The sequence below is a fragment of the Phodopus roborovskii genome, unplaced genomic scaffold (genome assembly GCF_943737965.1).
Source record: "Phodopus roborovskii unplaced genomic scaffold, PHOROB, whole genome shotgun sequence".
In the NCBI taxonomy this organism is placed as follows: domain Eukaryota; kingdom Metazoa; phylum Chordata; class Mammalia; order Rodentia; family Cricetidae; genus Phodopus; species Phodopus roborovskii.
Genome location: NW_026126459.1, coordinates 21367723 through 21383145, shown reverse-complemented (window position 1 = coordinate 21383145; position 15423 = coordinate 21367723). Strand labels below are relative to the sequence as shown.

Sequence of the window (15423 nt, the reverse complement as noted above, 5' to 3'; positions counted from 1 at the left end):
TTTCTGTTCAGGGCGAAGCTGGGAAACCTGGAAAATCTGGAGAAAGAGGCCTTCCTGGCCCCCAGGTAAAGCCCCACCTTTCCTAGTCTCATAAGGCTTTTCCAGTCTCTCCCCTTACTTAGACCATACAGCTCACCTAGCTTGATTGGCTCAGGGTAAAATTGGGTAATAATGGTTCCTTCGTATATCCTGCCTTCAAGTTGGCGATCATATTTGTGTGAGCTCAAGGTGATGGTTTGGGTTCAGCTGAGGAAGCTGTGGAGATGTCTGGATGCCTGCTTCTCATTGGTAGCCTGAGTGATCTGGATCTGCAAGCTCTCCAGCAGCCAACAGCAGCTTTTGCCCAATTACTTCTTTCCCCTGAGTATCTCCTCTTTGCATTGCAGGGTGCTCGTGGATTCCCTGGAACCCCAGGCCTTCCTGGTGTCAAAGGTCACAGAGTAAGCATCATGGGTAATGGTATTGGAAAGCAGGAGCTACTCGGGGGAGATATTTGAGGGTACACACATTATGTCCTGTGTGAGTTCCCAGATGTAATGAAAGCTTCCTTTTGTTTCCCAGGGTTACCCAGGCCTCGATGGTGCTAAGGGAGAGGCTGGTGCTCCAGGTGTGAAGGTAAAGAACCAGGAAACACACCTGGATTGGTGATGAAGGACCGAAGGAGATTTCCTATCCAGCCAAGGAGATGTTGAAGGGTTTAGGGAGTTAGAACATAGTTAGGAATACCCAAAAGTCCACATCTTGGTAGATGAACAGCAAGCCTTGGAGCTTGGGGGGAGGGTGGATATCTCTGCTAGAATTGAAACTGGCATGTCTCAACCCGCACTGAACCACCCAGATCTTTCAACCTAGGAAGTTTCTGGAAGCTAGGACTCAACACATTGACCCTATATCTTTTTATCCCAGGGTGAGAGTGGTTCCCCCGGTGAGAACGGTTCCCCAGGCCCAATGGTGAGTATGAACCATCCATAGGAAAGCCACCAAATGCTCTTAAGACCCCTGTAGGTATAGGGGAGGAGGAAAGGGGAATGGGGGAAATATATAACTCAATAACAAAAAAGATGGGGGTAGAAATAAATTAAATAGTCTGGAACATCTTTTTTAAAAATGTACCCCTAACAGCTGTCAGAGGGCCACATCGCTAACTACAGCATCCCTTCACGCATTTGTGCAGAGCAGATACCTGGCTTTGCAGGTTTTTCTGATTATGAGCAAAACCAATGTGCACTAGACAGGTTGCTCAGACTTTCACCTGCCTGCACATCCTCAAAACAGGAACTGTTAGACACATTTAAAATATGTTTCAGGATTTTAAAAAAACCTGTTTGTCCTCAGTGCTTTGTGGCACTCATCTGTCAGCTTGTAAAAAACGAGCCCCATAGGCAGCAACAGGAACACACATGGGTCTGCTTGGAGGAGGCTCTGCGCTTTGCTGTGCCCTGGGAACAGGGTTGCTGTTCTTTGCTTCCTGGCCAGCATGGGTGGGGAGGACCCTCCTGTGCAGTCATCACACAGCCCACCATTATGCCGACTTATGCTTGGACCGTGTTGGTTGCAGGGTCCCCGAGGCCTGCCTGGTGAGAGAGGACGGACTGGCCCTGCTGGAGCTGCTGTGAGTAAGCCCCCAAAGCCAGTTGCTACCATGTGTTCAACACTTTACAGTTTACAAGTAGAGCTCTCAAAACAGCTCTGTGATAAGCTGGGCTGGGAGGCACAGACCTATGGTCCTAGTACCTGAGAAGCTGAGGCAGGAGAATGACAAGTTCAAGGCCAGCCTGGGTCATATAAACAGTGAGACCTTTCTCAACCCTCCCAATTCCCAACAAAGAAAACCCAACTTGGTGAGATATATGGAGCACTATCATACCAGAAGGTTCCACCCTGAGTCTTCCCACTCCTGAGCTTGGGGGGAGGGGGCTTGCAGAGAGGAAGGAGTCGGTTGTTACAGGTGAGTAGGGTATAAGAGTTAGGGTCTCTTCAGCAGTCTGGCCTCTTCAGGTTACCTATCCCTTCAGTAGCCTCTACCTCCTTCCAATTCATGCAGTCAGGGTTCAGGAACAGATTTGGATAGTGGTAGCTGTCCAAGCTATGACTCTGTCCTTTTTCTTGATTTGTATGACAGCACCCTAGAAAAAGAGAAAGGAGGCTAGCCTAGGCTCACAGGCCTCCATGCTTGATGCTGGCCCGGGTTGTGTTGCGATATAACACTGGTGGCCTCCACCCTTGCGTGCTTTGCTTTGTCTAATCTTCCCCTCATCCTGTGAGATGGGATCGGCTATCCTTATTTTAAAGAAGAGGGAATTGAGGCCCAGAAAGAATGAACACACTGGGCACTGAGGACCCAGACTTCTACTGGCTTCTAGTTAATGTGGGAATCCACGAGCTAGGGGTCTGGCAGGAATGGAGGGAATAGGTGCCAGATGAAGGCGGTTAGCTTGGATCCCCAGGCACCAGAGGCCTTGTAGGTGCTTGGTCAGGCAAATGATGTGATGAAAGCCCTGTTTAGGGAAGATTATGGTTTTCTGTTGGTCTACTCCCCTGCCAACTGAGCTCGGAGGCCCCTCCTCCTAGGTCCCTGCAGGGCAACTGAAATAAATCAGCTTGCTGTATGTTGCTGTTTTCCAGACCATGCATCTGGGTGGAAGAAACTTCCCTCAGTAGCAGGTCTGTGAACCAAGCAGCCTTGACCCCTACTATCAACAAGAGCGGCTCAAGGACCTCGCCCCAGGGTCATTTTGTGTCTGGGGAAGGAGGCTAAGGGGCTGCTGCTTCTGCAGAGTGGGGATGGGGGGCTGGTACCAGTGGCTCCCTGTGAAGGGCTGAAGATAGCCTGCTGCCTCCCTCTCGCATTACCCCTCCTCCTAACCAGACAGAGAAGGTCCTGGTCCGGTTCTTTGGTGGTTCTTGTTCACATAGTGATCATGCTGGCAGGATGACTGTGAGATTCGGCTTAGACTGCTCTCTGCATTGTGTTGAGGCTTTTTGTGACTCTCCTCACTCTTACTGGTCTCTGTTGGAGGTCTCCCAGAGGCCTCCTAGTCTAGGTGTTCCTAGGCCTTGCTGACTGACTCTGGAGGGAAGGTATACTAGGGTTTCCAGAGTAGTTGACTCAGCCAGGAAGAGCTGCTGGAGAGCAGACTCTGCACTCTCTGCCATTTCTTCCACTGAGTCTTGCTTCCTTGTGCAACCCCATCCCTGGTGGCCAGGCTGGAGGCTCTGTGAGGAGAGATGGCCCACACCAGGAAAAAGACTGTGTCCCACAGAGCATGCTTCCCTTGTGCTTCTGAGGAGAGATAGAGACCTACAGAAAGCCTTCCCTTAGCCCAGTGGTTCTCAACTCCGGACAAACCTCTCTCTCTATGAGTATTTACATTATGATTCATAACAGTAGCAAAATTATTTACAAAGTAGCAACAAAAATGATTTTATGGTTGGGAGGGTCACCACATCATGAGGAACTGTAATAAAGGGTCGCAGTATTAGAAGGGTTGAGGGCCACTGCCTTAGCTTTCTGGGTCCTAGGCCTGGCTGTACCCGATGTTAGAGTAGAACGGCTTCATAGTAGGCACTTGAGAGGGGACCTCCGAGGTTTTCACCCCAAACTAGTGGGACTCCCAAAGTCCAAGTCCTGTAGAGAAGGAACAGCCTCAATCGCTTGGCAAAGACAAGTCACTCAGAGATACAAGCTCAGGTGTGGTTGTGGGTCTGGGCTGATGGCCTGTCATGGAGTAGGTTTCTAGGCCAGGAGAGAGCATCCTGGGGATATTTCTACTGTCCTGAACAGCACTTGTCTGGGAGGACCCGGAGGTTACCTGGGAGTTCATGGAGAGGAGGCTTGGCCTGAGCCCAGGGTTCCCAGCAGAAGGGCAGGCCGCCATCTTCCTTTTGCCTAGTTCACTGGCTTTCTGAATGGTCATCCAGCTCAAAGTCAGGAATACTTGGCACCTAACGGAAGTTTTAGAAGTGACAGGACTATTGAGAAGTTGCCCAAGCTTCATTACCCATGAGAACAAGCCCCCTGGTGCCCTCTGTTCATCCACTCATGCAGATATCCCATAGGGATTCCCTTGCTGCAGACACATACCCTGCTGATGCTCAGCCTGGGGCACCCCAACGCCATGTCCCCACATTTTCTGTGAAGGTGGGCTGTAGTGGGCACAGCTGGTTCTGTGGACACCTCTTACATTGGCTTTTTTCTTGTACACAGGGTGCCCGGGGCAACGATGGCCAGCCAGGTCCTGCTGGACCTCCGGTAAGTTCCCCTCATCCTTAAGTGGTGACAGTAGCTGAGGTCTGTAGGGTTGCTCCTGTAGTTGCATAAAGAAGGAGGTGACCTTAAGAATATCAGAAACACTGCAAACAGCGTACGTCCAGCTGCAGTCTTTTCTGAGAAGAGAGGTCAAGGCCTTGTGACTTCTCATAATATGTAAACTCAGAAACTTACTAGGCAAAACAAGGCATCACTCTGCAGTTCCCCGGGGACAGCAGCCAGGACAGGTTCTTCTAGCACAATGGGCTAGAGCAAAAGTCCAAAGCCGGGAGGGAGTGTGAGATGGGGTGTCTCTCTTTGAGGGCTGGGAGCATTCACCTTCACCCCTTCTCTCCAGGGTCCTGTTGGTCCTGCGGGTGGTCCTGGATTCCCTGGAGCTCCTGGTGCCAAGGTATGTGATCTGCTGGTCGAACTGAGAATCTCAGAGAGTCAAGGCACTCTCTCACCCCATAGCCCTTGCTAAGATCCCTTGTTTCACCTCCTTCCTTTGAAAGAGTCCCTGCTTCTAGCCTCTCTAGGTATTTCCAGAGTGTCTCTCTCAAAGAGAGAACAAGGTTTGATGATAGGCTGGAGGTCCACCTTGTAGAGAAAGAAGGAATCTAGAGACCTGTGGGAGAAGGCTGGGATGAAGAGGGGAAGAAGGGTGTACAAAAGCTGACATACCCAGAAGGGGCCTGAGGGGGAGGGGCCGAGGCAAGAAGACAGTTCTGTGCCCTTTACCCCTTTCTATTTCTACTTCATTTGCGCTCTGGGCCCTTGCTAATATGGTTCTTCCAAGGATTAATAGAGGCCAGTGGGAGGCCAGCCAGTTCAGGGAAAGGCCCTTGTGGCTCATTCCAGTGTGGACTTCCCTGGGAATGAATAAGGAGCCTCCCTGTGCCACTGGCATCAGGTTGCTTTTCCACTCCTGGGAGTTTCCATGGCAACCAGACAGTGTCTGAGGCCTCCGGGAGCCTGGTGAAGGAGACCCATTGTGAGGAGGGACAGGGGAAGGTGAGGGGGCCTGACCTTTAGAAAATAATAATTACCAAAGTGAAGCAAGAATGCTATGTGAAGAAACCTGAGGAGGTTCTGACCTCTCTCCAGGCCAGCAGCCTTCCCCAGGGGCTTCGGTCCAAAGAGCCAGATCACAGCAAGCCGTGACTTTTAGGGAAAAAAATGAAGATAAAAAGACAGTTTGTGGATAGGAGAGGCCTGCCAGTTAACTTAAAGTAGAGTCGGGGAGCCTGTCCCAGCTTGCTCCTGCCCTGGCTTACTGGCACTTCCAACAAGTTGAGCGGAAGCCTGGAGCAGCTCTGATAGCCCAGGCCACACAGAAATGAAGCCACTTCTGAGCTGAGATGCTGAAGGAAACAGAAGACCAAGAGCCTGGGAATCACCCTTTGGCTTCTGTTCTTCCGTCTGAGAGAAAACACAAAGGGGACAGGAAAGGGATTGCCCATCTGTCCATCATCCCGTGGCCCTAAGATGACACATCCCCTAACCCAGGCGTCTCTGACAGGGGCTGACAGGGCAGAGGTTAGGTGCAGAGTAGAGAAGGCAAACATGGGATGTCACCTCACCTCACACCTGCTCCCTGGCAGGTGTGTGAGCATGTGCAAGAGTCATCCACACAGCTGGCTGAGCGCTGCTGCCGCCCCTCCTTCCCTTCACCCGCTGCTCTCTTCCCAGGGGGAAGCTGGCCCCACCGGTGCACGCGGTCCTGAAGGTGCTCAAGGTCCTCGTGGCGAGCCTGGCAATCCTGGGTCCCCTGGGCCCGCAGGTGCTTCTGTAAGTTCTGACATCTGTGGCCTTGGCCCTCCTGAGTGCATGTGGGCCTTGAAGGGGGCACTGGGGCCTAACCACTAAACCTTCCTGCTGGCCAGGTACCTCCCACTGACCCCCAGACCTGTCTCCCTTCACCCATAGTCCACCTGATGCAGCAGGAATGTCGCTGAAATGACAACACTTGTCCCTGACCCTTAGGTTGGGGCCTGGTGGCGGGTTGGTTGGGTTGGTTCTTTGCTGTATACTACAGCCATACCATCTCCTCACCAGGGAAACCCAGGAACCGATGGCATTCCTGGAGCCAAAGGATCTGCTGTAAGTACTGCCCGGGGCTGTGTCCTCAGGGTGGCTCAGGTCTTCCTCGTCCTTTCCTCACCTTCCTCTCATCTACTCATGCTAATAGGGTGCTCCTGGAATTGCTGGTGCCCCTGGCTTCCCTGGACCCCGCGGTCCTCCTGGTCCTCAAGGTGCAACAGGTCCTCTGGGTCCCAAAGGTCAGATGGTAAGAGTCTGTAATGATCGCCATGTCCTACCCACACACCCCCTTTCTGTGCCTTCCTGCCCTGGCTCACCACAGTAGGATTCCAGGGGTGGGGTGGGTAAGAAGGCAGGCTCTTTTGAGAGAACCCAGTGTAAACACTTTTCTTTCTCTCATTTAGGGTGAGCCTGGCATTGCTGGCTTCAAAGGTGAACAAGGCCCCAAGGGAGAAACTGTGAGTATCTGCCTTCAAGTCTGTCTTTACTATAGTTCTGCCCCACAGATCTACCTTATGCCCCACTGTTCCCCATCCCAGGCCCTGGAGAAGGGAGCAAGATAGGGTAGGGGAGACCCTGATGCAGCTTCCTCTCCCAGTTCAAGTAGCTTGAGTTCCAAGCCATCTCTTTTTCTTGGGCTGCTTCTCCTCTTCCATGGCTGACCCCATCTGACCCCTTTGCCCAAGCCCTCCTCCCTCCCCGAAATATTCCTAAAGCCACTTCCTCTGCACACCAGGCCAGTGCTTTCCCCAAGACGAGGTGAAAACCTTATCCTGTTTCTCTTGTGTTTGTCATCAGGGTCCTGCTGGGCCCCAGGGAGCCCCTGGTCCTGCTGGTGAGGAAGGTAAAAGAGGCGCTCGAGGGGAACCCGGCGGTGCTGGACCCATTGGTCCCCCTGGAGAAAGAGTAAGTATGCAAGAGGTCCCAGGTTTACAAGTCCAGGCCTGTGGCTCTTTGATTTGGCCATGTCCAATGACTTCTCTGGATAATGTTCTCTTCTCTGTCCCCTCCAACACTAGGGGCACAAAGCATCCTTATGCTATCTGTGCTCTGTCCCAAGGGTGGTATAAACAGAGAGCTTCTTCCTAGAGAGGTGGGAACAGGTACTAGATGTTAGGTTAGCCTCTCAGGGTCTTGCAGACTGTGGCTACCTATAGATACTGTGGTAGGAGGTGGATGGGATGGCCCCCTGGAGACTGGTGGATCTCCTTCCAGCCGTGCTGGTGAACAGCCATCCTCACCCTCTGCCTCTTGCCTACTTCTCCTAGGGTGCCCCTGGCAACCGTGGTTTCCCGGGTCAAGATGGTCTGGCAGGTCCCAAGGTGAGTGTCAAAAGAAGGGCTTGGTCTCTCCCCATTTCCCTGGTTATAAAGCATTCCACTGACTTTTTGTCTCGTCTGGTGTAGGGTGCCCCTGGAGAGCGAGGACCTAGTGGCCTGGCTGGTCCCAAGGGAGCTAATGGCGACCCAGGTCGTCCTGGAGAACCTGGCCTTCCTGGAGCACGGGTAAGGAGGAGGTCACTGCCGCTGTCCTTAATTTTGGATGCTACGCAGACCCCTGCACCCTTCCCACCTGCATCATCTAAGCTGTGCTGCTAGAACTGGGAGATTTAGGGTCTGCCCCTGACTTAATCAGTCTCTTCTCTCTCCTAAACAAAGGGTCTTACTGGTCGTCCTGGTGATGCTGGTCCTCAAGGCAAAGTTGGTCCTTCTGTAAGTCAATCATCAGAGTAAGGCTCCTGGGAAGAGAGAAAGCGGGTATCCTTCAGGAGACAATGGGGAGAGGGAAGGGAGCCTGGGTGAAGGCAGCCTAGGATTCTGTACAGTTTAGGGGTGGTGTAAGAGATAGATGGTAGGTTTTATGGGCATATGTGACCTGTACTTTGAGCTCTTAAACACACACACACACACACACACACACACACACACACACACACACACAGCATTTGAGCATCTTCTAGGAAGGGCTTCAGGGAAGACATCTGAGCCAGGAGAGCACCTTCCTGTAGATGGGTGTATGTGTGTGGGTTGGTCAACCCTAGATGTATGTACATGTCTGGTACTTCATTCCGTGCCTGTCACACAATAGGCACTTAGCTACTGGTGGGAAAATATTATCAGAGAGACTATGGTTGGAGAATGGCATCCTATCTTTCAGGGGGCTCCTGGTGAAGATGGTCGTCCTGGACCTCCTGGTCCTCAGGGAGCTCGAGGGCAGCCTGGTGTCATGGGTTTCCCTGGCCCCAAAGGTGCCAATGTAAGTAACAGTTTTCTCTGTTACCTTCTTCTATATCCTTTGGAGAAAAAGCTGGTTTCTGAACAGTTAACTCAGGGCAGGTGGCCAATGGGCTCTCAATGTCATGGGCAGCTCTGTCTCCCACGTCCTACCATGGACAACACATGCAATCTGGGGGAGACTTAGAACCTTAGGACATCACCTCTGGATGTTATACCATAGAGTCTAGTAGCCTGGATGCCTCTGAATATGAGAAGGGGCACAACCTTCAGTTGTGCACTGGGTTGGGTTTCAGACCCCAGGCTCCTTAGCCTACTTTATGTTTCACGCCATCCTCAACTATCCACTTCATCGTTTTCTCTCCCCTTCCTTCAGGGCGAGCCTGGCAAAGCTGGTGAGAAGGGACTGGCTGGTGCTCCTGGTCTAAGAGTAAGTGCTCTCCACGCTGTCTGTGGCTTGGTGTTGGTGGGATACCTATTGGGAACATGAGTTGTGCACCCCTAGACATGGTCTTCAGAGTCTTGGTTATCAAGACTGATGACAAGCTGATCACGTGCTAGGCTGTGCCTTCTGGGATCCACCCAGAGAATCTACTGGCTGCTGAGGGGTTTCAGAGGCAAAACTCAGGTACAGAGGAAGATGTCTATGTAGAGAAAGTCTGAGGGAAGTACAGGGAGGGGCAAAAAAGTGCAGTTCTGTTGAGGACCTTGTTGATCTGAAAACCTCAGATCCCAAAAATACATCTGCTGGCCTCAGGTGACACCTTGGGACCTATGTCATCAAACTCCTTCTCCTCTGCCTTGTAGGGTCTGCCTGGCAAAGATGGCGAGACAGGGGCTGCTGGACCCCCTGGCCCTGCTGTAAGTACCTACCCAGCTTCTCCAGGTGGCTTTGTGAGAGCTACAAACAAAGAACCTAACATCCATCGAGAATGGAGATGACAGACATGGGTCTGGGATGAACCGTCTCCAGATGAGAGAGGATTGCTGGAGGCAGTGGAACCTGCTTAGAGGATGGAAGTGTGGGTGGATGATGGAGTGCTGGTCAATCCAGGGAGGCTTCTCTAATCCACTCCCCGGGACCTTAAGTTCTCCAAATTCCTAGCTTAGCTTACCTTTCCCCCCCTTCTGCAGGGACCTGCAGGTGAACGAGGCGAGCAGGGTGCTCCTGGGCCATCGGGCTTCCAGGTAGGTTGCTGGACCACACTTTCTGTGCAATGCCCGGCCCATGTCTAGAGTTCTCTGGGCACACACTATGGGTAGCAGGCCCACCCCTCTCATGTCTGCCCTGTGCTGCGTCTTCCTGGAGGCTGAGGCAGCAAACACAACTCTTTGCTGATCCATGTCACTTTGACTTGCAGGGTCTTCCCGGCCCACCTGGTCCCCCAGGTGAAGGTGGGAAACAAGGTGACCAGGTGAGTGTGGAGCTCTTTGTACTTGTTTAGCTGATGTCTAGGAGATAAGAGAAAGCGTGTGTGAAGAGCCCCACGAAGCCTGAGGAATGTCCCAAACCTGGTTCCCAGCTCTCCCAACAACCATCTAAGCTCAGCCAACATGTGGGCATGTGGGCATGTGGGCATGTGGGCATGTGGGCATGTGGGCATGTGGGCATGTGGGCATGTGGGCATGTGGGCATGCACAACACGGAGGGAGGCATGTTCTGGGGTCTGGAGTGTAGAGCACTCAGCTCTCACTCTTACACATCTTTTGTTCTCTAGGGTATTCCTGGTGAAGCTGGAGCTCCTGGCCTTGTGGGTCCCAGGGTGAGTGTCCTGCCATCCAGTGCCAGGGTCTCCTTGGGCCTGCCTTCTCTCCATTCAGTTTTTCCCATGCCTCCCAGCACTGCAGCCTGCCTTGGGGGGGACCCTCCCCCTCCCCACCTCATCTTCCCCTTCCCCACCACTGCCGCCTGATTGCTGCCCGGTGTCTCTTCCACAGGGCGAAAGAGGTTTCCCAGGTGAACGTGGCTCTCCTGGTGCACAAGGCCTCCAAGGTGCTCGTGGCCTCCCTGGCACCCCTGGTACTGATGGTCCCAAAGTAAGTGAGGCTAAGTCCTGCAGCGTCTTCCACCAGCCCTAGGGAGACCTGCTGAGAGGAGGGAGGAAAGAGGAGGGCCATGAGGGCTTGCTGGGAGGTGGCGCTGGAAAGGGGGCTTAAGGGGAGGAAGGAAGGGAAAGGGGTTTGGGACCCTGGTTTCCTGGGCTGCACACGGTGTGTCCCCGAGAGAGGTACAGCTCACTACACACTCCTCATCTTCCACTCTAGGGTGCACCTGGCCCAGACGGCCCTCCTGGGGCTCAGGGCCCTCCAGGTCTACAGGGGATGCCTGGTGAGAGAGGAGCAGCTGGTATTGCCGGGCCCAAGGGAGACAGAGTAAGTACTGGGAGAACCCCAAAGCCACAGCCGCAACACATCTCCCCCTCACACTCACTCCTTGTGCTTCTGAAGATGAGGGCCGGGTCATTCTTTGAAAAACTAGGACCCCCCCTACACACACACAAAGCCCTCTCTGCTACAGTGACATCTGTTTCTGTGTTCTTTCACTTCTTGATACTTTGTCACCAGCCCCAAGGACTGGGTTCCAGAACCTTAGCCAGGCAGGGCTGAACTGGCAGCTGGTCCCGGAGGGCCCCCTAAATTACCTGGTTTTCTCTTCCGCAGGGCGATGTTGGTGAAAAAGGTCCAGAGGGGGCTCCTGGAAAAGATGGTGGACGAGTAAGTGAATGCCGGATATGGGACTTAGAGCTGGCATGGGGACAGAAGCAAGGGTCCCCATGGGTGTCTGGCACTCAAAAAGAGGGGGCAGGGCTGGGAAACCAAGGGACTTCCTTTTAGAGCTGGGGACCAGGCAGTGAGTAGGGGGGCTCTGAAACCATGGGGGGTACACCAAAGTCTACTGGGTGTGGGGCCCCCAGAATCCTTGAGGAACCTCATGGTACTGACCTGTTTTCCTCCCTTACCTTCATCTTTCTCTCTCCAGGGTCTGACCGGGCCCATTGGGCCCCCAGGCCCAGCAGGTGCCAATGGTGAGAAGGTGAGTTGTGGATAGCCTTCCTCCCTCTGCCTCCTCCAGAATGTACCTCCTGCCAGGCATCAGCCATCACCTTCCTCAATGGAGCCAAGAGGGTGGGGTGGGTGGGGTATGCTGTGTGTGGGGTTGTCCTGTTGGCCTATGACTTGTGTGGCCTTTAAGGTAGGGCAGCTAGCCTGGTAGAAAAGTGCCCTCGGCCAAGGTCTTGAAGAGACAGATGGGGCAGCTGGGACCAGAAGAGAGATGGATGTGGGGGTGGGGTCTAGGGATACCCGTGCCCCTCCCAACATCAGGGCTTCCTCTGTGCACTTAGCTCCTCAGGCCTACCCTGATCCTTACCCTCTCAACCCCTAGGGGGAAGTCGGACCTCCCGGCCCTTCAGGCAGTACTGGCGCTCGAGGTGCTCCGGTGAGTATATTCCTCAATCAGGCTCTCCCTGGCCCCAGCAGTGAGGAAGCCAGCCTGACCCTGTACTCTGGGGCTAGGGGTGAAAGGGAAAATCGACAGAGGTCTAGGCACGGCCAGTTCAGTTTGAGCTGAGAGAAACTTCCTGTTCTGGGTCCTTGGGGCTCAGAACACTCAGACGCCGTCTCTCTGGGGGAGGCTGGACATGAAGCTGGGCTGTGCAGTGGCCTCTAACTCTGAGGAGAGCATAAAGGCAGGCAACAGGACCTGATGCCTCCTGGTCTCCTACAGGGTGAGCGTGGAGAGACTGGGCCACCTGGACCGGCTGGATTCGCTGGACCTCCTGTGAGTACCTCTGTCTACCCAACTCCTATCTGACTGTGTGTGGTCTGGCTCCACACCAAGAACTCAAGGGTACCTTCTGGTGGGGGAGAGAGGGGAGGAGGGCGAGAAGGTAATGAAGGGAGAAATGGACTTTTTTCTTCTCCATTCACATTTTCATGACAACATAACGATACTATCTTAAACCCAATTTCCAGGCCCCTGGTAGGTGCAAGCACACGTACTCTCTAACCTTTTGGTGGAACCTGGGGTGGCCAGCCTCTCCTTCATCTATCCTTTCTTCCTATTACAGGGTGCTGATGGTCAGCCTGGTGCCAAGGGTGATCAAGGAGAGGCCGGACAGAAAGGAGATGCTGGTGCCCCTGGTCCCCAAGGCCCCTCTGGAGCTCCTGGGCCACAGGTGAGTGTTGCTGAGTTCATGAGGCCAAGGCTACCAGGACAGGAGGGAGGCCCTGGTAGACTGGGAGCCTGGGGGACACCTCAGCTGTGTTGGGAGGGGCTTTTGTTAGGTTATGGGGGGCACACAGATGGAGCATTAGGTCATTAGCACTGACCACAGGTGGCCAAGACAAAGCAGCTGGACCCCTGGGGAGTAGAGAGAGGTTTCCCAGGGAGCCTTGCCCAATCAGGCCCAGGAGTCTCCGAGTGTTGAGGCACACAGAACTGCCTGTGACAGCCTTTGTAGATGGGGTCCTAGTGGAGAAGCTGGACTCTGACAGCCTGACCCTCCAGAGTCCTGTATTAAGGGTCAGAAAAGGCTCCCCCAGGCCCACCAGACTTCATTGTCATCTCTCCTTCCCAGGGTCCTACTGGAGTGACTGGTCCTAAGGGAGCCCGAGGTGCCCAAGGCCCCCCGGTGAGTGAATTCCCTGCAAGAGTTCAGGCCTATGATTTCTGCAGTGGGTTGGCTCCTAGATTCTCTGTCTCCTCCCTCCCCAGCCCTAACCAGGCCCAACCTAAGCCCACCCTGCAGCCTAACAGGAGAGAGGGGGCCTCCCTCTGCTGTGTGCACGGTCACCTCAGCTTGGCCACTCAGCTCCCTGAAGGCTGGATGGTCCCTGCTCAGGCCTGATTATGTGGCCATGTGCAGTGGGCCCTTCCCTTGCTGCTTTGTAGCCCCTGACCCTTGACTCCCCAACTCTGAGACATTCTCTCTATACCTACCAATGTGTCCTTCTCCTTGTGAGAACCTGAAGTACTCAGAGACTTCTCCACCCCTCCATGTCCACAGGGAGCCACTGGATTTCCTGGAGCTGCTGGCCGAGTTGGACCCCCAGGCTCTAATGTACGTGTTGTTCCTGGTTTAGACCTACCTTACTCCTGGCATAGGAGACTTGGCTAGGGTCAGAACCGTCTTGAGCAGTCCACCAAACAGAGGGGTCAAAGGCCTATAGCCCCGAGCCCTCTTCTCCATTCCTACCAATGGGAGGAACAGCTGACTGGCCACTGACCAATGAGGGGGAGCACTCAGCCTTCCAGGCTGGCTTAGACTCACCCTAACACTCTGTGTTGGAAGGGCTGGTATGCTGGTATCCTTCATGTTTCCTAAGCATGCTCAATTCACCAGGATCCACACTCTGTAAGGAAGCCCACGAGCCCCAGACCAGATATTGGGGGGTGGGGGCACTTCAGTGCTGGGCGGACAGAAGGCTCAGGTCAGAGGGCAATGTCAGCTGTTTCTGGAGGAACCCGTTATAGAGGGTGAAGACAATCCAGCAGGAAAAGTCCCACATGGGTGGGGAGAGGCCGAGCAGGGTGGTGGAGCCACAGCCGGCTGCCCAGAGCTCTCACCAGGAAGAGGAGAGCACAAGGGCAGTTCGGAATGCCTTGCCCCCGAGGCTACTCAGTAGCTTGGATGAGGAGGATACCAAGTTACCCCTTTCCATATTTGTTCCTCCTAGGGCAACCCTGGACCCCCTGGTCCCCCTGGTCCTTCTGGAAAAGATGGCCCCAAAGGTGCTCGAGGAGATACTGGTTCCCCCGGCCGAGCTGGTGACCCTGGACTTCAAGGCCCTGCAGGACCTTCTGGCGAGAAAGGAGAACCTGGAGATGATGGTCCCCCTGTAAGTACCCTACCAGGCCCAAGAGAGAGCTGTGGGAAGGGAGCTGCACGGAGTGCACTCTGGGTGGGAAGGGCCAGGGCCAGGGCCAGCCTCCACATCAGTTCCTTCTTCTTCTCCTAGGGTTCTGATGGTCCTCCAGGTCCCCAGGGGCTGGCTGGTCAAAGGGGCATCGTTGGTCTGCCTGGACAGCGTGGTGAGAGAGGATTCCCTGGCCTTCCTGGCCCATCGGTGAGTGAAGGATGCTTTTTCTTTCAGCCCTGCTAGGCCAGGACTGGCTCAGTCCCAAAGCCCCTAACTAAGTGTTCTGGCCTCAGTGGTACCCTAAGTCTTCCTTCGAGTCATCTTTAGAGGCATCCCTTTGTCAGCTGTACCCCCGAAGGGGGGGGTGGAGTCCTGGCGGGGATGCTTAGCATGTACACTCATGGTCATTGTCTATATCCTTTCAGGGTGAGCCCGGAAAGCAGGGTGCACCTGGTGCATCTGGAGACAGAGGGCCTCCTGGCCCCGTGGGGCCTCCTGGCCTGACAGGTCCTGCAGGTGAACCTGGAAGAGAGGTGAGCCCAAGAGCTTGGTGTGGTGGGAGGGTCTGGAGGGAAGACACACACACACAGACCAGGACTGCGTGTACAAGGAAAGGGGAGGTGGAAGCTCACACGGGGTGTGTGAGCCCCAAAGCCGTAGCCGAGCAGAAGTGACCAGGCCTAGGCTTCAGACTGAGAGAGCAAAGGGGGCAGATCTAAGTGAATTCTAATGTCCCTTGTCCAGGGCAGCCCCGGTGCTGATGGACCCCCAGGCAGAGATGGTGCAGCTGGAGTCAAGGTGAGTGGCAGGTGTCTGGGGTGGGGGTTGGGGTGCAGGGCCTAACACGCCAGTCTGAGCAGTAAAGGACCTCGCCTCACCTCTTCTGAGCATTCTTTGCTGAACCTGTTACCTTGTTCCTGCAGGGTGATCGCGGTGAGACTGGCGCACTGGGTGCTCCTGGAGCTCCCGGGCCCCCAGGAGCTCCTGGCCCTGCTGGTCCAACTGGCAAACAAGGAGACAGAGGAGAGTCTGTGA

General features: G+C 54.3%; 1 protein-coding gene across 1 annotated transcript in view; it reads left to right on the top strand.

Moving 5' to 3' along the window:
* Col2a1 (collagen type II alpha 1 chain) overlaps nucleotides 1-15423 on the top strand; it is a 28488-nt gene that overhangs the window by 9279 nt on the left and 3786 nt on the right. The window contains exons 12-46 of the mRNA XM_051189783.1: nucleotides 12-65; nucleotides 387-440; nucleotides 562-615; nucleotides 907-951; nucleotides 1559-1612; nucleotides 4208-4252; nucleotides 4608-4661; nucleotides 5942-6040; nucleotides 6308-6352; nucleotides 6441-6539; nucleotides 6697-6750; nucleotides 7091-7198; nucleotides 7561-7614; nucleotides 7699-7797; nucleotides 7951-8004; nucleotides 8450-8548; nucleotides 8903-8956; nucleotides 9334-9387; nucleotides 9661-9714; nucleotides 9888-9941; nucleotides 10245-10289; nucleotides 10465-10563; nucleotides 10792-10899; nucleotides 11188-11241; nucleotides 11507-11560; nucleotides 11912-11965; nucleotides 12254-12307; nucleotides 12597-12704; nucleotides 13107-13160; nucleotides 13536-13589; nucleotides 14206-14367; nucleotides 14488-14595; nucleotides 14814-14921; nucleotides 15133-15186; nucleotides 15312-15419. Of these exons, the coding sequence (XP_051045740.1) occupies nucleotides 12-65; nucleotides 387-440; nucleotides 562-615; nucleotides 907-951; nucleotides 1559-1612; nucleotides 4208-4252; nucleotides 4608-4661; nucleotides 5942-6040; nucleotides 6308-6352; nucleotides 6441-6539; nucleotides 6697-6750; nucleotides 7091-7198; nucleotides 7561-7614; nucleotides 7699-7797; nucleotides 7951-8004; nucleotides 8450-8548; nucleotides 8903-8956; nucleotides 9334-9387; nucleotides 9661-9714; nucleotides 9888-9941; nucleotides 10245-10289; nucleotides 10465-10563; nucleotides 10792-10899; nucleotides 11188-11241; nucleotides 11507-11560; nucleotides 11912-11965; nucleotides 12254-12307; nucleotides 12597-12704; nucleotides 13107-13160; nucleotides 13536-13589; nucleotides 14206-14367; nucleotides 14488-14595; nucleotides 14814-14921; nucleotides 15133-15186; nucleotides 15312-15419 (2511 nt within the window). The remainder of the gene's footprint in view (nucleotides 1-11; nucleotides 66-386; nucleotides 441-561; nucleotides 616-906; nucleotides 952-1558; nucleotides 1613-4207; nucleotides 4253-4607; nucleotides 4662-5941; nucleotides 6041-6307; nucleotides 6353-6440; nucleotides 6540-6696; nucleotides 6751-7090; nucleotides 7199-7560; nucleotides 7615-7698; nucleotides 7798-7950; nucleotides 8005-8449; nucleotides 8549-8902; nucleotides 8957-9333; nucleotides 9388-9660; nucleotides 9715-9887; nucleotides 9942-10244; nucleotides 10290-10464; nucleotides 10564-10791; nucleotides 10900-11187; nucleotides 11242-11506; nucleotides 11561-11911; nucleotides 11966-12253; nucleotides 12308-12596; nucleotides 12705-13106; nucleotides 13161-13535; nucleotides 13590-14205; nucleotides 14368-14487; nucleotides 14596-14813; nucleotides 14922-15132; nucleotides 15187-15311; nucleotides 15420-15423) is intronic.